The 26,930-nt window shown below is 40.1% G+C and overlaps 1 protein-coding gene across 1 annotated transcript in view; it reads left to right on the top strand.

The window, feature by feature from the left end:
* The window catches only part of SERGEF (secretion regulating guanine nucleotide exchange factor), a 139,838-nt gene that overhangs the window by 13,919 nt on the left and 98,989 nt on the right, over positions 1-26,930 (top strand). Inside the window, 1 exon segment of the mRNA XM_066187644.1 lies at positions 14,120-14,277. Coding sequence (XP_066043741.1) covers positions 14,120-14,277 — 158 coding nt within the window.

Below are 26,930 nucleotides of genomic sequence, written 5' to 3'. Positions count from 1 at the left end.
TGCGTTTCATTGATGACAGGGCAGTGCTGTTGCTGCTCCATGTGAAGGACAGAACCAGGCGCATTCTTGTGGCCTTGGACTCCGAGTACAAGTGCTGTTCTCTTCAGACAACCACTCTGTGCAAGTTTTGCTTCCTATCCAGCACTCTGCTTAATGGCACAAGGAGCACCACTGCAGTATAGGTGATACTATATGTGAATAATGAGCAGCTGTCTTGCATTACTCTCCTTAACAATGTCAGCTTTAGTTTGTGATCCCTCTCAAGTTAATGCAAACACTTTGAGGGTAACTGCTGAAAGAGAGGTTATTGCTTAGGTCATTTAGAAGAGAGCTAAGCTGTGGCCTGTAATGTTGAAGATGTAAATTAGTCTGCTTTGGGGAATGATAGAACCAGTCTGACTTGGAGGCAGACCTAAATATAGCAAGAGAGGTATTTTAAAGACTTAGAGGTGAATCATCAACTTCCCTTCAAAACAAGATATTTTCTTTTTAACTGGGATGCCTAATAGCCTTCCTTAATCTAGCCTGGTTTATTATCTGTGTATTCTCCTGAATACATTCCCTAATCTATTTGTCACATAGTGTCACATGAAGTTATGCTTTGTTTGAGCTCAGATAAAGAATTCCAAGCTCTTTCACTCAGAAATTTACTTGAAAAATGCAGTTAAAATTATGTTTCTGCTGCCTGTGCAAAACTGCCTACAGCTAAAAAAGTCTCGGAAGAACAAAATCCCGTGACATAGTCTGAATAATATTCTGAATCCTCATTCCAAATGTGCATCTAAATTTGTGCATCTTTGAATGTCCCTTGATGTCATGTCATTTAGGCCACACAAAACCACTCTGAAGGGGTCTGACATGTTAGTGACCTACATGGTAAAATAGAAACCATCTCCTGGTTTTTTCTGAAGCAAATGACAGTGTGTCCCTCCAAGCACTGAGGGCAGAATGAGAGAATATTTCTAATGATCTTGTTTGAGTCATTAACCTTTAGCATTTCAGTCTTTCACAGAGGCTGTAGTTGCACTTCTCGGTGCCTTTTCTGATGGCAGTCACAAGGTAAAGCTATTGGGCTTTGTTGGCATGTTGTGCAGCTGCAGGGAGGTGAAGGGGAAGGACATGTCTGGCACCCGAGCAGCACAGCCTCAGCCCACTAGAGGTCCTTTCCAGTTTGCTCTTGAATCCAGGCTCTGCAGCCTTCCTCTGGAAAGCAGACTTTGTCTACCTTGGATTTTTCAGCAGCTCCCTAGGACAGCAAATACTAATTTGTGTGTATGCATATATATCATCTATTTTTTTTTTTTAATGCTTGTCTCCTTTTAGACATGGCAGCCGAGAGTTTGAAACTGGAGCCCTACATGAGGTAGCTCTATTTCATTGGAAGGATGCTGGGGTTTGGGAGTACAGGTGAAATACTGAAAAATATCTTAATCAAAACCTCCAAATCAATGGGTACCCCTGAACCTCTTTGAAGCAGAGCATGGGTTCAAGAAATGAGTGTTCAGAAAAGAAGAGCCTTTGTCCACCTGCCTTGGGGGTCAATTTTGAAGCTTCAGGACCTATTTTTTTTGTGTGTGTGTATGTGTGTTATTACCTCTTTTACTAGTGGGAACAGTGTTGTGGACTTAAGTAATGTAACTGTCCCAATTTGACAGAATTTTCATCTTTAAAAGCATTCAGAAAAAAAATGTAGCTTTTAAATGTGGAACTGGTATAGATTTTGTTCAGGTCCTTAGTGGGTGAGATAAGGAATTCATTACTTTCTCTCACTTTCCTTTTTTTTTTTTTTTTTTTTTTTCCCTTTTGGTTTCTGTGGTTGGATTGTTGCAGTTTATGGCTACCCATCTATTTAGCAAATGTAATAAACAAGGTCAGATAAATTAATAAGTATGTGCTTGTGTGCAGGAAATCTGTAAATGTGGTGTTTGTTCTGTTTTCAGTATCCTCCAGCACCAGAGCAACTGTGCAAGAGGAGCTGTAGTTTTGTGGGCTGAGAAGGGCACCTTGTTGGCTCTGAGCTTATTCCTTAGGGGTTTATTTTTTCTTATTCTTTTTTTCTTAAAGCAAATTAAACTCTTGCAGTGGTAATGATCATTTAATTGCATTGAAAACACCATCCCATTTCACAACTATTGTGAAACCCGGGTACAAAGCTGATACAAATTTTTTTAAAGGAAGAATAGTTTGGCCATAACTGTCTTTCTAGTTCTTCTGACTTTTGCAGCTGGAACTGTTGGCACTATCTAAGCCGCTTGCTGTTCTGTTTGACTGTTTCTGTTTCGTTATGTGTCAAACCCTTTCTCCTGTATCATACTGAAATCATTCACATTGTACTTGTGTCTCTGTCAATGTACCTGTTTGAAGCTGAAAAGAAGCAAAAGTAAAGGCAAGAGAAAATTCGCGGTTTCTTAGCTTCTGTCATAAGCTGCCTCCAAGCTCCATATTCATAGGTATTAATAGAGAAAGATCCAAATGTGGAACTCACAAGACCACTGTTGTTCGGTTGCTGCTATGACAGACTGGGCCAGACACTACATAACTCACCTCCTTTTTTGCCTCTCAGCTTTAAATGCAGCTTGGTGGCTCCTACATGCTGTGGATCCCAGCAGCTGTCCACCGTGATGCTTCTCTATCAGGCCTGTTATCCGGCAAAAAGAGCATGGACTGGGACACTGGGTTGGGGCTTTCTTCCCTGCACCCTCTTCCAGTTGGGAGATCTGAGTGGGGGCAAAAACATTTACGATTTCCTTTTTGGTGTTACTATGTCATATGACAGAGTTTGCATGTAGTAAAAGGATGATGGGATTGATTGAAATTTTGGCAACTCAAAGCTCTTAGTGCAGAGAATTGATGTGAAGCACACAACAAACAGTGAGAATTTGCACTTCAGAATTTCTGCAGTTATGCAAAGTGGATATAACATGGTCTCAGACAAACAGTTGGAATCCTTAGTAAGGTAGAAGTGCTTTGCACTCACTTTGTATGGAGTAAGAAGCTGGCACCTGATAGTTAATTAATGTGCATGGTAACTAATGGCCAAGAACAAAGTGCTTGTTCTCTTGTATGTACTCTGCCCTCTTAATTTTATTGGTCTTTGAGAAGTGGCTACTGCATTTTCAAATAACTTCATTTAAAGCTATGCATTTACTAAGCTAAGCATTTCTAAGCTAAGCTTCTGAAAGCAGCTGTCTGTGTGTGCCCAACCTATGCATGTAAGTGCATTGATCTTATTTAACCTTAGGAGCATTTAAAGGCCATTAAATACTTGTTTTCATAATCTTTAACTGACATTTCCTGTGTAGTTATTAATTATTCAGGTTTAATGTTCACTAATGAGTCTTACTATTCAAACATAGGTGATGGGCTTTTTAAGAGCTTAGTGACAGTTGAGTACTTCTGAAAAACACTACTTTTCAGGAACTTTTTTTCTTAAGGACCTGGACACAAACAGGAAAAGTATCCACAAAAGCCTACCTAGGTTGTTCCTTTTGTGATTACCTTGAAGTAATTTTGAAATAAGTAATTTGATGTAGGGTACTGTAGGATACACGAGAGGCATCAACAGCTGTAAATTTTCAATAACAAGTCCGTAGTCTTGTAGAATGGCTCTGCCACTTGGGTAGTATGATGAGATCTGCCAAGTATTTCAGTTGTGAGGAACCACAGTTTTTGGTGTGGTAGTTGAAACTGAGGGTGAACTCCCCTTTTTTTTTGTAGTTCTTATTTGGACTTCATTGTCTCTCAGTGTAGCTACATATATTCTGTATGGATCCCAAACAGCTGAGATTGAGCTCTGCAAGTGAAGGGGAGTTACATTTTCTGTGTTGCTTTGGATACGCTTTAGGTTTTTGGGATGTTCTGCTGGATTTAAGAGCCTGGGTGGTTCAGGTCTGCTTTCTTCTCTATCCAGTGTTTTAGGGCCCACAGTATGTAATAATAAAACAATCACAATGGTTCATTTTTGGGGGACAAAGACCTGGATGAATAGAAGGTATTAGCATCTGATTCATGCGGGAGAGGAACCCTAGGATGGGTGGGATTTCCTTAAGTGACTCACTCTCCATTTTACTCGGTGTCTAATGAAAAGAAAAAAATCTAAAAAACACTGCGTAGTCAAAGATCTATTCAGGGATAGTGCTTTATGTCAGCTTTGCTAAGATCTTTTTACTGTGAATACAGGAATTCTTACTTTTCTAGAATTTTAAAAAACTTACCTTTACAAAGCTGCCCAAAATATACATACAGAAACTCCTTTAGGAGAATATTTTCCTGCTTGTCCTTTTCACCCCAAAATAGAAAGCAAGCTGAAAATCAGTTTGGCATTTCTTATCTTGAATTTTGGATCTTGCAGCTGATGGATATTTTGTAGGAATTTTCCTGTACACACATTTCAAGCTTGTGCCGGCTAATGACACAGCTGCCTGGAGCTGATGCTGTTCATCGAGGAGAAAATGGACACTAAAACATCCAGAAGTTAAGGTCAGGCTGTGGGGACAATAAAAGGGTGGCAGTGTGGATTACTAGATGTTCATCTGGGTTGAATAATCATCCTGACAAGTCACGCAGTACAAAGGAGGGTGTTAAATCCTGTCTTTTCTCCTCTTGCTTGTTCACTTTGCCAGAGATAAACAGAACACACAGCACCACAAAAACCCAGAAATACTGTGGCCATGCACACAGGTAGAAGCTGATAGTTAAAATACAACAAACTTCTGCTGTGTGTGATTTGAAAATCTGGGTAGTTATTTAAAAATTCCTCTAGTTCATCAGAGCAGTGTTCAAACAAAGTTCATGAAAACCTGTTTAAGCACAAGAGAAAACTCCCGGTTTCTTTAGAAGCTGCCTTATCTCATTGTATTGTGTGAAGCATGAATAGGAGGGTACTGCTTCTTTTGATTAGTATCCATTGTAACATCAGAGAAAAGGTATTGAAAAAACAGGAGCTTTCTGTTCTTCCGTGGTGTCCCCTCCTTACTCCTAATGAGAAAACCTCCCTTATTTCTCTTCTCTCTCACTTTAAAACCTAAGCCCCTCTTAGTAACAGGCTGCATAGCACATCAATACTTATATTACAACCCTGTTCGTATACACACTTAGGTAAACCTGAAACATAGATGTGCTGGCACTGCAAGCAGATACAGGTGTTATAGCTATCTAGAGGTAGTTCTGGACAGCTGTTGCTTCACTGGGTAAGCATCAGAAGTAAATCTCACTAGCATAATTTCCTTCTTGGCTGGGAATTTCAGATTCTTTTACAGGATGGACTTACATTGCATTCATTAGTAATATTTCTATAATGTTCCTAAATTTTTAGACATGCCCCATGCTCTGTGCTTGTAGTTCTGAAGTGCAGAAAACACCTCACAATGTTAAGAGAAGTCAGGAGTCAGAGGGAACTCTGCTAGCTGGATAGCATTCCCTTGTAAAAGATGGAGGGTTTTTTCAGGGCGTAAGTGGCATTTGGATGCTTTCACCATTATGCAACCATTTACACCTTTGTCCACTCTCTTCCTGCAGTCTCCTTGGTGTTAAGCATCGTGCCATACCCAAGTGGAATCTTGTGTTGTGCTTTTATTTCTTCCTCCACCCCCTTGCCCAACTCTTAAACTTTCTTGTGGGTGGAGGGAGAAATTGGGATATTCCAGAGAGAATACATCACCTTATTGCTCATTATTCATCTCTTGACTTCAAAGGGTATGAATTTTCCTTCCCATCCTCTTTTAGACTGTTTTGTTCCTCCTGTCAGCGGGAACGCTGCTCATTATTTCAGGTGCACAGCCCACTCTGTCTTAGTCAATTGTAGTTGCTCTTATAATGATATTCTGACTCTGAACAAGGCGGGTGATCTCCTGGGAGGCTCTGGAGGTGCCATTGTTGGGTTTGTGGTACTGTTCTCTTCTTTGTATTTTATTTCACTCCATTGGATGTAGAACTCGGCTGTTTCTGGAGTGACTGAAGAAGCTCAAGCTTACACTTAGCAAATCCAAGGACCGCTCCTCTAACACTTTATTTCTGTAATGCTTTCTATTTCTTTGTAGACATTGTGACATGAAGCTCGTTATCTAGTGAAATCTCTTGTGCAACTGGTCTCTGATTATTGGGAATGCATCTTGTGGACAACAGTGAAAAAGCTCAGTTCTCCTTCAATCTACCATTCCAGAGCATTTCTTTTGCTTTTTCTGTGTCTGCCTTTCCACAGCACACCCTTGAGTCTTTTGACAAGGTAAATATTAGCATTGGGAACTTAATTACCTTCCCTTTGTTTATCTCTTGTAGACATATGCCTGTTCCTTCTGAGGCTCAGGTGGCGATGAGATATTTAGAGTAGCAGGATCTTGCGTTCTCCAAATTAGGCAGATTCACAAATGTTTGCAACATTGCAGCTGGAGGGAATGCTTTTCATAAAACAATCTAGAAAACATGCCTATGTTGTAATTTGTAATCTCTGTGTAAGAATTTCTGTAGCACCATACTGTGTTAAGTCTAATGGACTAAAAACAGGACCTGGACCTTGCCCCAAAGGGCATGAACATCTAAGCAGCCCTTTTACAGACGAAAAATTAGGAAACGAAACACAAGAAATTGGAAACCAGTAAAAGCACATGCAGCATATTATGATAGTTCAAGGGTGTTGTTTTTCCAAAATGGTGTCCAAAAAGAACGGCATGTTTCTTCAGTTTTCTGGGGAGTGTTAGAGGGAGAGATGCTCAGCTGCAGAAGGAAGGAAATTCCAGGTTAGAGAGGCCTGTATGGAAGAAAGCATATAACAGTGCAGAAGGGCATGGAGATATAAATATAGAATGTCAGTAAAAGTGTGTGACTCATACTGCTGTAGTAGCATAGTGCAGAATTTATTTGCAGAAGTACTGAACAAAAACCCTATGGTATACTATGATGCATTTGCAGATAGTTTTCCATAGCTGGTTAATGTTTTATGCATCTTGCTTTTTTGGAGACATCACCGAATTGTGCTTTGATTTTTTTTTTTGTTTTTTTTTTGTTTTGTTTCTGCTTTTGTTAGGACTTTGTTTTTAGTTGAAGAGTTAAGTCCTCTATTGAACCTTGAATGCAGCAGTTCTTCTGTTTGCTGGGTAGAGATGAGTTAGATTTGTTTTTAATCATGTAACTAAATTTAGCCAGCAATCTGCATTTTAAGGCATTGCTATTAAAAGTCTAAAAGTGAGATATGTATCACAGTTTGAATTTAAAATAAGCCAGAGGCACAGCTGGTGAGGCAGTCATGACTCTCTAATCATGAGTGGAGGGAAATAAGGAGGGAATTTTCTCACCTTGCAGGATGAATGCAAAGTCTGATAGGTGCTTTAAAATCCCACCCTTGCCCCCAGCCCCCTTCCCCAGCTTTGTTTCACAATTGCATGGATTTCATGAGGTCCCCCCATTTCCTTTTTTCAGCCAAGATGGTATATCTGTTTGATATCAGCAATATGAACACAACTTCACATGCATTTGAATTGTTTTAGTTTTTCCTCAGGTTTATTCAGAGCTTTGTAGAGTACTTCATATTTCCGGTCTCTCTTCTGAAAGGAGAATGGCCAGTATCCCATCTAAAACCTGAACCAGAGACAAGACTTCCAAGGCATCTGGAAAGTCCTGGAATTTGCCACGTTCAAAGTTATTGTTCAGTCTTTCATAGCAGTGAAGCATGCTGTTAAGTATGTGAATAATCCCAATAACAGAGCATGCCTGTCTTGAGACATAACTTCGTGTAACTGTGGAGGCAAAAAAGGAAGAGTATGACTGCTTTTTAGTGAATGAAAGTCAAAGTTGTTTAGATGTTTAAAAATGTCCAAAGTGCTGGTAAAGATGAATCTGTTAGTAAAGTGCACGACAAATTTATGATGTCATGGAAATGGCAAGTTATGTCTAGCCTATCATGTGGCATATTAAGTTGACTTAATACAGCACTGCCTTTAGCAGTATTTGCTGAAGCCAAGCTCCCATTTCCCAAAGTTGTTTTACAGCCAGATCAATTCCTTGGCTTGGTTTACCTTCCCTTTCACAATTAGTTCAAACACAATGAATGCAGGTGGCCTAGTGGGGAGAAAATTGTTTGGGTCCAAAGTTTCTTGATGTAAGCTGTTGATGTAGGGGCTCTCATTCTGCACTTTGAGTATCTTAGTCTGTGTTTAACAGTCCTGGTGTCCTCTCATGGTGAGTCTCACACATCCTCAAAGCTTCACCTGCTTAGCTGAGTATTTTCCATTCTATCCCGTGTTCATGCAAGTCCTTGGGTGTTCAATATTTTGGTATCACCAGGAGGCTCTGAAAGGAGACGGGATGATTTTTTCCTTTTTTTTTTTTTTTCCACAGCAGTAGGAACGGGTCACGGTGAGAAGCCAGTTGTTTGGTGGATCACAAATGAGCCTCTAATTGTAGTGATGTGAAATCTTGTCCATTTGTCTTGCCCACATGCCTGTGGTTAAATTTAATGACCAGGTTTGGGGATATCTCGGAATGGCAGGAATCTTTGGCCCACTTGATGAGTACAGGAGTTCTAACTGGCAAATCCATAGCCGTTACAGGAGGACTGGTGATGCCCTTATGGTTCTCTTCCTGTGGCACTTGTGGCATTTTGTTGCAGATTTAAATCTCTTCATAGGGTGCTTGGAAACCCTTGTGAGCTGCAGCTTGTTCTGTGGATGCTCTGTGGACCATTCTGAACCAGCTGTGTATTGCAGCCTGTGACTGTGAAAGGCTGAAAGTGGAAATATTTCTTGTTTTCTCTTGCTGTCATCCCTGAAATGCTTTTGCTGCTTTGTTTGAACTTCCCTGATGAGGCATGACCTCAATACTGTGCATAGATTTGTGTTTTAGTGATACATTCTTAATAGCTGTTATGAATGAATATGGAAAAAATTTCACTCGTGCCCTATTATACAAAGTTGTGGCAGTTTGTAAGGAGGTCATGGGAAGAAGATGTGTGAAGAGATGTGGACAGCTCTGTATGCTGAAAGCCTGTGTTAAAAGGATCTGGTTTAAACCTTTTTCAGGACAGATTATCCTGTGTTGTACTGGAACCATGCACCGGTACAGGTGTTAAGCTGCAGGTGTGCTGATGCCTGGTTTCCAGCTGCTGAATTAAAGCTGTCTTTAGCCAAGAAGGAATTAAGGATGTATGGATGAATGCTTTTCTGTTAGGTTGCCCTGCACAAGGGCTGTTTCTAGGTTGATGAGGAAGTTTCTCAGAATGGGTCAAGGACATCAGTGATTTTCTGAAGGACAGCAAAGATCTGTAAATGTGGGAGAAGTGTTACTCTGTGTAGGGCAGCGAGGAGGCAAGGGGCAGCCTCTGAATGTCAATTCTTAATGCCTGCTCCTGTGAATTTTCATGTGAAAGGAGGCATTAGGAATTTTTTATATAGAACTCCATATTTGAAGCCTGAGATTAAGCATTCAGTGTGAATATCCAGAGTTCATTTGAAAAGTAATCATTAATGCAGCCATGAACTGAGATAGCCTAGATGAACTCTTTCATCTAGTATTTATGAAGGATAGTTCAAAGCTTGCCTGGGTACCAAATAGACACTTCAAGGAGATAACACTAGTGCATGATATTATCCTAGAACAGGAACATTGATAGATAGATAAATCTGAGTCTAGTGAAAATAAGTAAATTTTAATGTGCCTATTTGTCTGTTGTATTTTACTGAGAAACAACCAACCTGTTTTTAAAACTAATGTACTTATTTTTTATTGCTAATTCCACTTAGGTGGCTGAGCTGAGCAGATTGATTAAAAAAGTGCTAAAAGGGAAAAATGACATGCTCTACAGCCTCAGTAGCAGTATAAAACAGCACAGGAAAAGCTACACTGTCAGGAAGGAAGCAACTAGAAGTGCTTTATGCAATGTTGCCAGATTTGCACTACTCTGAGGGCTATGAACTTGTAATTTTGAGGATGTTCTCAGCTGTCTGTGCTTTGTTATACATGAGGACAGAAGGATGATGTGAAGAAAATGCAGAGGAACCTTTCAGAGAGTGGTTTGTATTCAAGCCCTTGAATATGTATGTACCTTCATCTGTATTCTGTGAGGGACGTGAGCATGTGTTTTGGGTGATTTGCTGCTGTGTGTACACTGATGCAGACTGCTGTGTCTACAGTTCAAAGAGCACGAGCAAACCAGATCTGCATGATCATGTAGAATCTCAAACAATGTAGCATACTGTTGTTTGTGTTGTTTACTTAAGGAGCTGTCAAAATTTTTCTTAAAAATCTTCTTGTCTTTGTTTTTCAGTGGTCTGAACTCCTGTACTGTATGGTTCATTCAAGTTGTAAACTGGAATAACAGAGGATGCATGAATTTCTATCTCTTAGTCCCTAATTCCAAATGGTATTGAACCCTCTGGACTTTATCTGATGTAGCATTTGCCTGGTGAAAAAATGAACAGTTTCTATAAAGTCACCTGGGACAAAGTGGATGTTCACAGTATAGGAGCTGAAGTGCCTTTTGGAATTGGAGCCTCTGTGCTCAGAACACGGCAAGATCCAGGTCTTAGGAAGCATTGTTAGTATCTTAGAAGAACTGGAAAAGCTTTTCAATATTGTATGCTTCTTTCTACGCAAGTTGTAGAAATAACTCCTGCCATTTGTGTGCCCTCTTCCTGCCTAGAGTCTGGTATGAAATACCGTGTTTTCTGATGTCTCAGCCACTTCCATGGCTGATGTGCTCTGTCCAGTTGACTCATCACTGTGTATGTTTTCTTGACTTCTAATTAAAATCTGTCCTAGTCTAATATTAGACCAACACTCCTTGTTATATCACCCTTCATTCTTAAGTAATTCATCCTGCAACCTCCTTACTCTGTATGACTAATGTCTTTTTCTCAAATATTCTTAGAACATTTTAAAATACCATCTATTTTATAAGCAGCACAGTAGCAATATCTCCCATTACAATTGCTCAACGCTTTCTGTCATAGCTCAGTGCTTTCTTTTCCTTAGGATTTTGACGAGAGTTTAACCTTTGGCGGATTTTTCCATGCATTGGTGTCTGCCTCAGCCTGAAATTTCCACTTGAGACTGGAGTGTTTTTTTGTTTGTTTGCTGAAAGTATAATCAGTATTTCACGGAAAAGGCCCATCTAAATCAGCTTCTGTTAGTTTCTCTCACAGAAAAGAGAGATTTATGTACTTTGAGTTTTGGTTTTTTTTGTTTTTTTTAAAGGATCCCTAGACCATTGTTTTTTAGTTGAAAAATAGAAATGATCGACTATTAGCAGGAGTCTGAGCATGGGATGGGTAATGCTCAGCAAACAGGATCAAGTCTGGGGAAGGAATGTGTCTCAATGAGAACTGAGAACTGCATTGATGAGCAGTGAGAAAGAACTGGTTGCTTAACTAATCTTTGGGCATTCAAGAAATTCTTCCTAAAAGCAAAAATTAATTTATCTGGCTTTAATGTCTTTATAATTAATGTTCTCCCTGCTTGTGTACTAATAATCACCTGAAACTCATTTCCCTTATTGTGGCAAAAAAGAAAAAGTTAATTGCAATGGTCTGTGTAATCGGAAACATTTTACAGAAATAGTTTACATTCTGCTAAGGGTTCTGTTTGGTTTTGCATGTCTAAGTGATTCTTTGCTGGCTTGTCCAGTGAAAGAAAATAGAATCTGTGGATGGCAGTGTTTTGTTATAGCTAAGCATTGTTGCTGTTTTAATCCTTCATATATGCTTGCAGTCTTCAGTTCCACCAGGGCAGTACCTTGGTACTCCTGGGATGATTTTTGTTATGTCAGTGGCTGGTGTTTCTTGTTCATGTCTGGATCCAGACAGGGCACCAGATTCATTTGAGGAAGGAGTTTTCTCCCCCAAAAGGTTGAGTTGAGAGAAACCTTTGTTGCCTCTGTGTACGGTTGGTGCTGTAGACTGTATGAGGATCTGGGTCTGTATTATCAATTCAAAGCTTGCCTTTTCAGAGGCCTTGCAGCTTGCTAATGTTTTTGCCTGTGGCACTTGATACTTCTGGCTTCTGAGAGCTGAAATGCTTTAATTCAACTACAGTCCTTGGGATCAATACCGCAATGTCTGGATAGGACTTGAGAGCCTGTGGTATATTAATGATCTAACTAGATGTTAAAAAAATTCTTTCTGGCTTTAGATTTCATAAAACTCAGTTTCAGTTCCTGTAGTTAATATGAAATAGAGCAGCCTGCCTATCCTTTCCCAGTCCACTAACAGGGTTTTGTAGAAGTGCAGTAACCTGGTCTGATGTAAAAGCCTGAAGCCTAGACTATATTTAAATTTGTTATGTACATTTTTGCAGCTGCAGATATTTTTAGCAGAGATCTATATAAATTGCAAAGTAAATATACTAACTTCAGAACAAGCATGTTTTTAAAACCTCAAACTGTCTTCCTAATCTAAGATACACTAGTGTTCTCTTAATGAAATTTATTTTTACCCTTTAACCTAACAAAATGTAGTTACTGTGTTAAAAGTCCTCACTTGTATTGAATGTAGTATGTGGCTCTTTTCAGCTTTTCCCTGAACTGAAAGGAAGCTGCAAAGGAAAAAAAAACTTTGTGCCCTTGAGACAGAAGGACAGCTAATTTTATCACTTAATTATTTTAGGGGAAGCATTATCAGTGAACTGAGAGAATGCATCTGAAAAACTTGCAGCGATTGGAGTGAAAGATACCACTGCCAGCAGATTTCCGAGGAAAATGCCTATACTTCTCCTGTATATGAACTGAGGTTTCTAGTTCATTTACAAAATGCATTATCACCTTAAACTCCACAAACCAGCAGTGTCCACTTGTGTCCCTTTCAAGACAGTTTAACAGCACCCTGAGGAAAAGGGAGGTGCTCAGGTTTCCAGGTTTCCAAGTGTTTTGGCATCTGTTCAGAAACCTCTCAGTTGGGGTGGTGTGGCCATATCCCCTGCTCCCGACCCCTCTGTGGGGTGTGCAGTACTGGCTGACAGGGAGAGGGGTGTGTGTGTGTGTGTGTGTGTGCAAGCTGACTTGCTGGGCTGGATGTATTTTCCCCAGATCCATATCTTTTGGCCTGTAAATGTGATGATTTGAGTTCAGCTCTGGAGAGCAGTTTGAGGCTTGGCTGAAGCATGTACATAACTCAAGGTCATTGCAGGTTTCTTTCTGGACTGGAATGTGGGTTGATGCTTCTGGTTAAAACCAAGTTGAGGGCTTTACCTTATGCTGTGTGTATATAACATTTTTAATTGGAATCCCAGAAGGGACAGCTTTTCATGGCTTATCTGCAGAGACCTAGTCACTTAATTAAGAAAACAAAGCTGTCACTTTATATGATTTTCTTTTTTTTCTTTTTTTTTCTTTTTTTTTAATTCAAGGAAAGGAAGGTAAGAAGGATGTTTATGGATGTTATCCATACAGAAGAATGGTGTTTTGGGTGTCAGTCCTGCAGCACTAGACTTGGAATAATAACCCTTGGAGAGAAGGGTGAGCCGTATAGTGCTGATTTCATTTAAAGTTACCTTTCCTTGGCTAATGTGTGATTCCTGTGAAAACAAACCAGTGCATTTCCAATGCTTAATGGCAGCTGTGCTGGTGGTGTTCCTGACTAACCAGCTGTCTCCTGAGGACTATAGCTCTGCTAACAGTAGTGACAGAATGTAACTTCTATCAGGAAAACATAAAAATCTGTTAAATGCAGGTCATGCAATGAATTGTCTATGGCAAAGAACGGGAATAGAAAATAATTCTCTTTTCTATAATCTTTTATGTGTCACAATAAGCTGTTTTGTTTGTGCTTTCCTTAACCTAAAATATGTCCTTTGTGTAACCAAAGTGTATTTATTGTATGCAGAATATCCAGGCTACACAGCTTTACTGACATGGTTTATTTACAGCCCAGGCCACCATCCAGATGTTATTCTGCTAGAAAAGAATTTAATGAAGAGTGAGTAGCTCCATAGAAGTATAACGCAATATCTTGAGCTAGTTCTTAATGTTTTTTTTTTTTTGTTTTTTTTTTTTTTTTGTTCTGTTCCCAGAAATAAGTTTTCACCAGGCTTTTGAAGCTGTAGATAAGAAGCATTAAAAAGTTCTGGTTTTGAATTGGCATCCACATCTTTCAGGAGCTTGGTAAGTAAGTAATCTTGAAATGTTTTTTGTGTTTAGAAGCTGGCAAGGTGTTCACCTGGGGGAGAGTGGACTACGGGCAGCTTGGAAGGCACGCGGTGGTTCCCGGTGGGCAGCAGAGCACAGCATCTGAACAGTGCTTGGAGCTATTGTGTAACACCCCTGTTCCGGTTCCTTGCCTAAATGGAGCATCTCAGGTAAAGAAGAAAATTACCATTTCCACCCCCCCGCCTTTTTTTTTTTTTTTTTTTTTTTAATTGTGCATTAAAATAATCAGAACAGTTTCCTAATAGAACCCTCCCAAATGCTGCAGATCAAGCCCTTGCTTGCTCTTCCTGTAAGCTAGTAAGATTAAATTATTTCGTTTAAAAGGCTTCTGCATTCACAAACTGATTTTTTTCCTTGGTGGTATCAACTTTAGCAAAAGATTCCAAGTTCTCTCAGGTATCAATGTGTGCAGGTGTAGGTTGTGCCTGCAGTGGAGCTGAACAGAGGAGGTGGGACTTTGCCCAGATGCAGCACTACTTTTGCCTGAAACTCCGGACCAGCACCCCACAAAACACAGCTGGTGATCCCTCTGGTCCAGGGGGGAGGCTTGCACAGCCATATAAACATTTCTCCTGGCTTGTCTTGCAGCTGAGGAGAGTGGAAATTCCCAGTACTGTGGGGGCAGGAACAAAAACTTGTGATGTGTTTGAGACATGTGGTTGATGGCTGATCCAGAACTTCTGCCCACTGTGTATACTCTTGATCTCTTGTGCTCCTTCAGAAGTCTCTAGTCTGAGTTGCAGGGTGAGTGAAGAAGGGGACATGTTCAGGAAAACAGAGATGGGGGGACAGGCAGAAGGTGGGCTTTGTTTAAGATGCACAAATCTGTCCAGGTGCCACTCTGAGTGTAGTCATCCAAGGCATTAAAGGGCAAAGGCAGGGACATGCAGAGTTAAGCACTGCTTTCTCTCAGAGAAGACCAGATTTGAGACCATTTAAGGAACCTGAAAGTGCACAAGTCCATGGGAGCTGATGTCATATATCCGTGGGTCCTGAGGGAAGGGCTCAGGCCACCATCCATCATACTTGAGAAGCTGTGGCAGTTTAGTGGAGTTCCCACTGGAGAAAGGGAAACATAACCCCAATTTTAGAAAAGGGAAATAAGGAAGACATGGGGAACTACAGATTAGTCAGCTTCACCTGTGTGCCTGGCAAAATCATGGAACAGATCCTCCTGAAAACTATGCTAAGGCACATGGAAAATAAGGAGATGGTTGGTGACGGCCAACATGGCTTCACCACAGCAAATCTGACCACCAGCCTGACAAATCTGGTGGCCTTCTATGATGAGGTTACAGAAGTGGTGGATGAGGAAAGAGCAACTGACATCATCTGCCTGGACCTGTGCAAAGCATTTGACACTTTCCCACATGACATCCTGTCTTTAAATTGGAGAGACATGGATTTGATGTGTGGGTGACTCAGTGGATAAGAAACTGGCTGGATCTTTGCAGTCACAGGGTTGAGGTCAGTGGCTTGATGTCCACCTGGAGACCGGTGAGCAGTGGTGTTCCTGAGGTGCTGGTATTGGGATCAGTGCTGTTTGTGAGTGACAAGGACAGTGGGATGGAGGGCACCCCGAGCATGTGTGCCACTGACACCAAGTTGTGCTGCATGGACAACACACTGTAGGGAAGGGATGCCATCCTGAGGGACCCTGTCTGGGGCCCCAGAGCCCGTGATGCTGCACTAATGTTCAGTCACTTTTAACACCTCTGAGTCTCAGACAGTTTTCTTACCCATTTTGACATGGGTGTCCCTACTTTTTGTCACTAGTTATGTATAGACAGCTCCATTTCTGAATCTCCTTCACACTGTTTTTCATCTGTGCTGTGTGCAGTTGTCTCAAGTACCTTGTTGTGTCATTTGTTGGACAATACAAAGTCAAGGCAGCTGCAGCTTTTGCACAGTGGAACTTACCCGTGGCAGGACAAGTGATCCATGAAAGTGAAGGGATGTATTCAGATACATTCCTTGAAAAGAAAGAGAATCAACAATCTCATCTTTATTCTGCTGCCCTCAGCGCTGTTCCTCCTTATAGACCTCTGAGAGACCTGATTTGAGTGATTAGCAATGGCAGTGTTCTGGAGCAGACATTGTTCTTTGCAGAGATAACAGCACAAAGATGACTTAAGAGGATCATCTGCATCTTAGGATACAAAAAAAGAAAAACAGATAATATGGACCGAAATTGTTTCACTTCAAGATTACAAAATAATGCCAAAGCTGGAGTTTATACTTGAAAATGCATTAAATCGCAGTATGTAGTCTGTGTAAAGTGAGCTGTTCTTTGTTAACACACAAGCTACCCTTTTTTCCATTTGTTGTCATCTGGAGACAGGACTTGATTTGAGAGCTGGATTGAAAGGAATACAGAGGAGTTCTTTTCCATGTTTACCTTGAATTAACAATTCCAATTTTTGTGTTTAATGCAGAGAGACAGTTTAACAGTTTAGGATTACGACTGATGATTTTTTATTCGTGGTCTATTTTTATAAATCACTTTTAATGATTCAACTGAACTTTTGGCAAAGCTGTGGTCTGCTGATTGCCTCTGCTCTTCAGTTAATAATGTTAAAGCCAAAGTGGAGAAACTAATCTAAGGATTAGAGGACAGTATAAAAGACACATGAGTTTAGCTCAAGGACAGCGCAGTAGTTTTAACCTCCTGTGTTGCTCCTTGTCTCCATGCCCATGGCTTGCCTACTTTCTCCACCAAAGACCAGGGATTCTCCTTTCTTTGAACTGACACTGTTAGAATGTGTGTCTGCCACTTCAGAACCTGATTTTTGAAGTGTTGTGAGTGACCTAATCCATTGTTTGACTTCAACTGAAAACATTGACCTTGAGAAATAAGAGCACTTTTTTTCTTTAAACTGAAGCAAAGGAGGAGCAAAAAGCCTGAGTTTTAGGTAATTATCCACTCATCTGAGGTTATCTTCCTGGCAAGTTTAAAAGCATGGAGGTTCCTGGTGTTGAACATGTTTAAAGTTCTTTCATTTTGCCCCTGCAGGTCTATTTGCTGTTTTCTTCTAGTGCTTCGGTGCCTAACCAGCATGGCATAGGCCAAGGCACTGAGAAGGTGTTGTGTGAGGCATTTTGCAGGCAGTGCTCTTGTGTTGTGGGACGTCCTTGATGGCACCTCTTCAGAACATCTGACTCATCTGATGTGCATTCATCCACTGCTCTTGAGATGAAAGGACAATTAAATACAAATGGCCCGAAATATGATGAATCTCTGTATTTAGCAAATGCTACAAAGATCTGGTTTAATGTTTCCTCCTTGTCCAAATGCTTTTTCAGTCTGTTTGATATTTTTGGCTTTAATAGCTATCGTTCTAGTGTTTGTGGTATGTTCAGCATGTCATTCACATTGCAGCAAATATTTGCTGCAGCAATAAACAAGTGAGAAAGTGTCTGTGCAGTGCTGAATGTTTCTTGGTAAACTGGATGGAAGGAAGGGCTGCAGTTATTTTGGATATGCATGGCCTCACATGGGAGCCATGTTTTCATCATGTCCTTTTCTACTCAAAGCAAACTGTGCTAGATCACAGTTTTCTGAGGAGGGATCTCTGAAATTTCAGTTAGGAAATTAAAAAATAACCATCACTCAACTTGAATCTTGATGATGGATGTAGCGACCAGTTCTGTCAGGAAATGAAAATAACTGACAGACTTGTGACAGCGTGTGCCTACTGTTGCCCTGATCCTGCTCTGGTCCATGGTTCCAATATGCACATTCATCCTGTGCAATACAGGTTGCTTTGGATCCTCTGTATGGTTCCTTTCTTTCAGGGCATGACATCATAAATACGCACGTTCTCATGGTGCTTTGCAGTCAAAGTTTATTGCTGTTCTTTTCAGTGCAGTTGCAGTAAGATGTTGTTTTTGTTCAGGTGTTTGAAGGGTAGCTTTGGTTTTAGCATATTCTTGTTTTTCTTCCTTTCCCTGTTCACGTTGCAAACTATTAAGCAGCTGCCTACGAGAAAAATCTAAGATATCTGTATGATGACAATTAATTGCTTATGTAACTGATAAATTAATGTATACACATTATTACCTTAATGCATAGTCACAATAATATTGACAATGGAACCTTTGGGTTTTAAAAAAAGTGGCAATGGTTTTCTGACTTATCAAGGAAATTTGTTAGAAGCCTCTTTGTAAGTAAAGAGTTGAGGCTTTAAGGGGTATCAAAAGAAATAACCTAATATTATTATATATCATCTCTATGCTCTCTGTGTGGCTTTTAAATATTTTTTTGTTTGATTGGCTACTCTAAGTGTTTTTATTTTGAATGTTCAGAATGAGAGGTTTGTATTTTTGTGGGAGAGAAACAAGTTGAACTTTCCTAAACCAAACTTTACTGCTCAAAGTTTGAGAAAATGTGTGGAGTAACTGATTCAATAAGCTGCTTAAAAAAACCCACTTTGGGTGTTAGGGAAGGAAGTAAATGCAAAAAAAAAAAAAGTTAAAGTGATGTGTAGTTTCTCACTTGCTAAGCAAGTAAGACTTCGGTGTGTGTTGTGAGTTTTTTGGTTTAGTGGGGGGTTTTTTCCCATTATGAACTGGTGTCTTTTATGAGTTGGTCTTGATCCATGTCATTTGAGAAATGGCATTGTTGAATTTTTCTTGATTGATTTTGTTACGCTGTTTGGGAGATGCAATGATGAAAATTTTAATATAGAGAGGGTCCCTTTTATATTCTTGCATTGAATTGTTGGCTTATCAATTAATTTTTAGTGACCATAAAGGAAAACAAAGGCCACAGAGAAGTGGGTTCTGAGTACAGTTCACTATGCGAGTGACAGATTGCAATTAAGGATGAAAATAAGACTTGTTGAGATTATTATTAGGGGGGAAAAACCCAAACAGGATGTAACAGAAGATTGAAACTACAGTCTGCATGCAAAATGCAGCAAGTCTGTGTTCGATTAGGTGTGTTTGTGTGCTCTGCATGCCCTGTGTAGGAGAGTAACACTAATCTTGGCAGCACTGCAAGAACACTGAGAGTTTACAGTCATGTCACAGGCAATGAGGAAACAGGAGTTATTTTTTAGGTTAGTCAGTTCTCTCTGCCTTTCTCCTAAGCAGGAAATTGAGAGCAGTACCAAACTGCTGCAACCCAAATGCCCCTTTTTGCCTAGGTAGCCATCCCACTGATTCTGTGCTTTTCTTACCCCGTTAAGGCATGACCGTGGTTTGTAAAGAGTGTCTTGTGGCCTGGGTAGAGAGACATTTAACATTCATAGCAAAGTCATTTCTGCAAGTTAAGAATAGCAGCGTGTTATGAGCAGAGCCTAGCTCACCAACTCTGGGTCTGTAATTTTTGGAAAGCAAAGAGGAGGTGATACTGGTTCCCAGCACTGTGCTTCCTGCCACCCCTACCAGTTTCCCTGCAGCTGGCACTGGATAGAGGGAGATGGGAAACCAAAGTCACACCAAGGGAATGGCAAAGGAGAACTCCCGCGCTGCCTCTGCGTGCCAGGGAGCACATGCTGTGTGGGTACAAACTAGAGGCTTTCCAAGTATCACTTTTGCAGATAAGGATTGGTTTAAAAGGACCAAAATTGGTCTGCTGGGGTTGTACTGCAGCAGTGAGGTGGCAGCCAAGGCCAGGCTGCTCTGTATGGGAGACCAGGAAAGGTCAATTTCCTGGCAGATGGGGTGGTGTAGGAGAGAACTGACATGGGATGAAGTCAGGAGGTGGAGACCCACCCAGCATGTGATGAGTGAGGTGTTAGAAATGTGACTCTGGGCAAGCCTTAATCTTCATAAGTCATAAATTAATTTTCAGTTTGGTGGTGTGTTGCAGTTAGAATTCCAAATGAGTACCTCACTTGGAGATCTCTGAAAGTATCAGGAAATAAAAAGAGACTAAAACTACTTGCAGCAGTAGCCATGGCTTGTGCATACAGGCGTCAGCTGTTGGTAGTGAGGCCCCAACAATGACACCAAATTGACAGCTCTGTCTAATGACCTTATTAGTAGCAGAATTACTAATCTAAGTTGCCTTGTTGTAACTCTCTGATCTCTTTATGCTCATACTATATTCCTTAAATTAAAAATACTGACTGGGTCCCATCCTTCTGGATGAATTGTTCCAGTAACCGTGCACCATGGCTGCAGCTCTGAGCTTAGAAGCAGCTTGTGATTATGCTCCTTGGAAGGATTTCTTTGCGCCAACCAATGCCATAAATGCTCAGGAATGCCCTTCAGATGGATGATGCAGTTAATGCCTGCTAATCAACCATGGGCAGTGCTGCAAAATTACTTAAAAATGTACTTGGTTTTAAGACAGTCTCTGTGAGCAGCAACCTTGGAAGGTGACAGAACTCCAGTTCTGCCTCACTGACGTGATTTTGGTTGCCTTGTTCATCCTTGAGAGGCCTGAACAGAAAGTTTCCAGTGTAAAATGCACCCAAACCTGGTTTAAGGTGAATCAGATGTAACCTAGGGTAAGTGCGTGGACATGTTCCAAGTGCAAGTAGAAATATGGTTTGAAGCTAGAGGTTGGTGGAAAAGGCCCTACAGCATGCAGTTTTTCATTCTCAATTTGTCATTAGGACTGTTACAGAGAAGGGATTAACAAATCAATGCAGGCTAAAACGAGAGAAAATCAATAAGAAACTGTAGTGAACTGGAACAAAGCTATCAATTTGCAGCGTTCTCTGCAAAGAAATCTCATCCATACCTCCTTTTATGGATGGGAAAATAATGCCAAAATGATGATGATTTGAGGTTAGAGTAATTGTTTTTTACCTGGCTGACCCCAGAACTTTAGGTCAAGAAACTTCTGGTGTAAATGCTGCTTATCTTTCCTGTTTCAGTTGAGTTGATGAATTTTATTGGCAGGTTCTGTAAGACTGAAATCTTATGGAAAAATAGTCAAGGAGAAATACATCATTTAAGTTATCCTCACAGGAATTTGATCGAACAGTCTTTTTAATGGTTTACTTTTTTGTATTAGTGGAAGTGACTTTGTTAGTTGTTCATTGTTTTTCTGTCTCCTTAAGAAGAATGTTACTGCTGAAAAGTTACTCTTTCATAGGTAGTATGCATTCTGGAGGTAGAGAATATACTGTGTTACTGGGTAGGTTACTGCAGGTGAATGAGATGGGAGGGAGCTTAGTGGTGCCATCTTCGTCTGTTTATTGTGTTGTAACGTTGGTTCTTTCAAACCCATTTGTCACTGCGGGGCCATAAACTCACCAAGGCAGTGCTGGGACATGGAGTGTTTTTAATTTAGGGGTTTTGGATTTGATATGAACCTGGGTTGTGGTTGGACTTTTACATCAGTGATAGTGTTTGTTTATATTTGTCTGATGTTTCCAGATTTCACTTACCAATAAGTCACTCAAACTCTGGGCCCTGCCAGTCCTCCTGGCCTTTGTGCTTAGGTTATAAGTTATTGTAAAGCTACTGTTTAATGAAAGATTCAGCAAAGAGAAATTTGTGTTTCTGCTGTGATGCCATGACACGCAGTAGCTTTCCAAGACTGCTGTACTAGGTAGCCTGCTCAGTGACAGGGACCTGTTTGTCCTCCCACCTGGTGGCTCATCTCCCTTGCCTCTTGGCTGCCTTTCTCTAATTTAAACTGAAGTTGTCAAAGACAGAAGCTCCTTCTGGACTCTGTGTTTTAGATGGTCTAATACAGTCTGTGCCTTTGCCCCAGCATGCAACCAACAGAACTGTTCTTATGGAAGGAAGAGGGGGAAGGGGAAGAAGAAGTAAAAGTGATTCATCTAGTCCTGTGAGGACAAAAATGCTAAACTGTCTCCTGTTTTAAAACCTGCCTAAGGGTTTTTTCTTGGTCTCCTGGCAATTGATTGCTGAGGTCTCCATAAATTCAGTGGATTTTGCATGTAATCAGATGCCAGCAAAGACTGAAAAAACCCCTATGCCTTGCAGGTTTTTTTTTTTTTTTCCTTCTTTTTTTTTTTTTTTTGTCATAGCAAAATAAATAAAAACCTTTAGAAAGAATTTTTTAGAAAATTTCATTCTCAGAGAGAAAAAAATTGGTAGTTATTACCTTAGAAGTATGACTTTGAAAATGCCTCCTTCTACAGTTTGCCACTTCAGCTTCCATTTTTTAGAATTCCTTCCCCTCCCAGGTGTAAAACTAATGTAAACAATCCCTTCCTTGGTAACCAAGTGCATCAGGATGCAGTAAGGAGTTTTTCAGATGTTTGTTTTTCCAGAACATTGTTTGGCATGATTTTGTTCTCTTAAGTGCTAAATGAACAAGTATTAAATAGCCAGATTTCTTACTGGTGATTGCTTCAGTGGAAATCCCTTTTGTCCAGCCTTTTTAAAATTTTTTTTAAGTTGTCAAGGTTTTCCTGCAGCCTACACTGTTAGTTGACTTCAAAAGTAGGAACCCATTTAAAGCCTTGGAAATCACAGACTGTGGTCCATGTCTATAGAAAAAAAAATTAAATTATAAAAAGCCAGGTGCTGCTGGACCTCACAAGAGAATACTGAGGGGAAGGGATGAAAGCCATTTAACAATGTCTAACAGATCAGGCAATGTTATTACAGTGTCTGACATTTGATTAAGTGTTATGACAAGATACATTGCTGGTGTTTATAACTATGCAATTCCTTTATTGCTTTTCTATGTGCCAAGATGTTGCACATTGTGTTGTTTTGTGTTCTGATGCAAGCATAGGATATGATTTTTGCTTTTTGGATCTTATTCCCTGCTCATATTTCCTCTCTTTGGCCCTCTATTTAGCTTTCTCATGGTTTTGTGGTGTGTTTTTTTTCTTTTTAATGTGTGGATGAAGGAAAATCCTTTTTCTTCAGTACTTTTGGGAAAGGGTTTATGACTTCAACACACATAAGTAAATTCCAGAAATAGAAAACAGTGAATTGATTTTTTTTTCTTTGACTTCTTGATCTGCTACTGCTCCTTTTTTTAGGATTTGACCACTACAAAGAAAAGATAAAGGCATCCTGATTTTTTAAAAGATGTTGAATTGAAAAAGGAACGCCCACTTCTGGAGTAAACAGCTTTGTATCTATAGCATTTAGAATAAATTGGTTTACGATTATTAAAAAAAAAATGCAATTTTGTGACTTTTGGGAGCAGTTACAAGTTTTTTTTCCAAATTTTGCCACAAAATAAGGGCAAGAAATGAGATAGCATTACAAGGTTTTTAATTATTGTGGGTATTTCAAATTCTTGGTTTAAATGTATTTCTTCCTTACCATGAAAACCATCTAGGGAGATGGTTCTTTTCATGTTTGTGTCACGGTAGTCTTCCCATTTGGTTTGGAGTCTTGCAGTGGATTAGATCATTGAGGCTGCTGTGGTACCATGCAAGCAGAAGTTTTTCACCTGGCTGCAGACAAGCCTGCTGAGATCAAACAGTGTTGGTGGCATGATGGGAGCCTGCAAGTCCTGCCACTAGCCTTCTCTTGGGGGGAATAAAATACTTTGGGGCTCAGCTGTTGTAGCCGTGGTGGTGAGTTCAGCGCATCAGCAATGCCCTGTAGTTGAGTTCAGAATGCCTTGAGAGTTCATTGGGTGAGAAACACAAGTGAAATGAATGTGTTTGCTGGAGAACAGACAGAGGTGTTACCTTGAGTCTTCATCTTGGTTGTCATACATTAAAGCCCTGCAAAATCATCTCTGTAAAAGCCCGGTCCAGTTTGCAGTTTAGTGTTGCAGTCGTTGCCAGGGAAGGTGCTGTGGAGCTGGCTCAAAGGCAGAAGTGGTAGAAACGTTTCCTGCACTGAAGTCTGGGAAGCATTGCAGTAACTTCCCACATTGGCTGCTTGCACCTTGTTCAAAGTTCCCAGTGTATCATTGGTTGCTTTTTGAGCACTTTGCTCAATTCAGTATACAGGTGTATACATAAGGGACTCTGCTGTGGATTTGTGAGGCAAATCTCTGTCTCAACATCTTTATTTTAGAGCAGCTGGCAAAAGGTCAACCTTTACTGGTCTGCCTTGAGTACATGTATGAAGAACTGATTCAAGTCTAAAGCCTGTGTTTGATCCTACCCTTTGTTTCATCTTCTTGAGTGGATTGTTGGGCAAGGAGAACACTTACTAAAACGATTCTATCAGTGCTGTAAATACAGGTATTTGAGAGCCTAAGTTTTATTACCAGTGATCTTATCTGGAGCTAGTAGGTGTCAGCTTGTCTTTTGAAAATTTGAATTTTCCATGTCTGAAAGGATTACTTTGAAAGTGCATTCCAGGTTCTTTAGAACACACAGATTGATTTTTTCGCTTCACAGTGAATCTAATGTTTTCACTGGGAATGCAAGTCACAGGTTGTGGGAGGGGATGTTGTCAGTCTTCAGAAACCAAAAATTCGCAACCTTCTTTTTGCTGTTTCATGGCACCTGTTGTGCTTTGATTCCTAATTCTGTTTTAAAAGAATACAAAATATTATTTCATGGTTACTCTATCAGGTAACCTTAAACAAATGAGATAATGGAAATCTGTGATGACAGTCACTTTTAAAGTTTTACTGCATATTCCTATGACTTCTTCCTCTTTGATACTGCTGATTCTACTCAGTATTTTTATCTGGGACCTCTGTCACACAGAGTTGGAGTTAAGAAAAATGTGGAGACTTGTAGAAATGCATTTACATGGTCAGTTATGTAAGTTTCTCAGGATTTTTTTTTTGTTCAGTTTACATGTTAGACATAAATCTAAACAAAACATAATGTTGAGATTTGCGGCTTGTGAAAATGAGAAAGTACTTGGAACAGAGTAATAGAAGGCTCTCGGTTCATCTGTTTGCATTAAGTCTTACAGGATTAATTTGCTGTCTCTGGTTTTTCTTGCCACAGCAAGTCTGAAATGCAGACTGTTTGGAGGAGCATTAAAAGCAAAATGGTTGTCTTTTTACTTAGAAAGATTAAGATAGTCTTTGTGAATTGCAGTGATGGTGTTTAATAATCTTAAGATACAAATGTTTTAATTCAGCTGACAAGCTGTTCAGAAATATGAAATAGGATTTCATGTGGTGTTAATGTCTTTCATGGTTGAGAGATAATGTGCCCCATCCTCATCTCTTTAACAAATGAGGACACAGTAGTGTCCTGTGTTGCTTTTCTGCCTGGTACATGGAGACATCTACAGTGTCTTGTGGCCAAATGAATCAGGAGTGCACTGCTGGTATTTGGGGTCTTCAAGGATGGCTGCTTTTGTGTGTGAGGCTTCTGTTTTGCAGTCAGATTGGCAGAAAGCCAGTGAGAAAGGACTGTTTATTCACTTATGCTGCATTCATGCTCAGCATGCCATGCCAGAGAGAATTCTAATAAAGTAATTTTATCAGAGGACTTCAAGTTCAGTAATGCTTAGGATGTGAGGGACTAGTGATGTACCTCTGCTGAAATTAAATATACATTCCAGGTTGCCCTTTTTTTGCCTGTACTCTCCCTCTTTTTCTTTATTTACTAACAACTTCTGTTAGATAACCTGTGCTTCTATAGGGATTTCAAATTATGCTCCTGTTTATTTTTTTGGCAACAAGTAACATGCTTCAACAGCATCTCTTCCACTTAGTGAGACTGCATGTGCTTTCTCTTTTGAGTCCTGTGTTTGCAAGAGAAACATTCTCTTCTTCGGTAATTATGGAGCTAAACACTCTGTTTTGATAGTTTGAGGAATCAGAAGCAAAGTTCAGAAAACTTTTATTCATGCTAGATAAATATGATTGTGATGCACTTGTATTGCATACTAATGCATTTATTAAGAGAAATTTTTAATATACCAAATAATATTTATATTTGGATTCCATCTAACTCTCTTAGTCAGTGCTGTATGTTGGCTGATACTCACTGGGAAGAGGAATCAAAAACATTAAAACACTTGGAACAATGATGCTAAATTAGTTTTATGTTTGAGGTAGCAAAAGTGAATCTCTGAATTCTAGCTTAGCTCCTCAATGAGGCCATTTTAATGTCATTCACTTAGTAATTTTCAATTCATGGTAAGACAGGGATGCAAGAAATGTTTGTGTTGTTACATGTAATTTACATGCACCTAGATGTAATTGAAGGGGATTACTTCCATTTTAGAGAGCTGGTATTAGAAAAGCTGTGGTTTTTACATTTGTCCAGGCTACACTTCCCAACACTTCAGGTAATTTGCGTTCACTCACAATTTGTTTGACAAAGATCTCTCATGCAGGACCATAATCATTACACAGGCCTTAGCTGGAGCTTCCTCGTGAGGTATTTTGCTGCTGTGCTTTTTCCTCTGCTTTTTTTCCCTCGCTGCCTTGCCCAAGAGAGTTGTTGTTGTGTAGACCTACTGAGAGCCATCTGGTGTGCCTGCTGGGTAGGCAGAGCTGCGCACCTAAACAAGCCTGTCACACTGTTCACATTTGTCGCAGTGCTGGACCTGCACCTGGGAGGCATGGTCTGCAGGGACAGCTTTGTTGCCTCTTTTGAAAATGTCTGTTTGGCCATAAACTTTTGGATACTATAGTGAATTGTTTCGTAGAGAAAAGACTTTATCCAAACTTTATGCGGCTATAAGCAGGTGTCCTTGGCATTTGAAAGCTCTTCAGGGTCTACAGTGAGTTTGGACCTTCAGGCCTGCCAGTCACTGTCTCCAGGACACTATATACTGTACATTCTCTTGCTTTTGCAAAGAAGACCCTTCTATCCTGTAGAAGCCTGAAGGTATGGCTTCTTACTCATCCTTTTTTCCAGCTAACGGCAGTACCTTGAGGTGAGATGTGGTGGCACTTTTATTTCCCCTGGATCAGTATCAAACTTTTCAGCTGAGTTTTAGAGCTGACCTGCCTGATCCTTAAATAGTCTTTTTC

The sequence above is a fragment of the Chamaea fasciata genome, unplaced genomic scaffold (genome assembly GCF_029207755.1).
Source record: "Chamaea fasciata isolate MVZ Bird 193981 ecotype frontalis unplaced genomic scaffold, bChaFas1.0.hap1 SCAF_7, whole genome shotgun sequence".
Taxonomy (NCBI): Eukaryota; Metazoa; Chordata; class Aves; order Passeriformes; family Sylviidae; genus Chamaea; species Chamaea fasciata.
The sequence above is the reverse complement of the archived record's forward strand: the minus strand, read 5'-3'. Positions and strand labels throughout refer to the sequence as shown.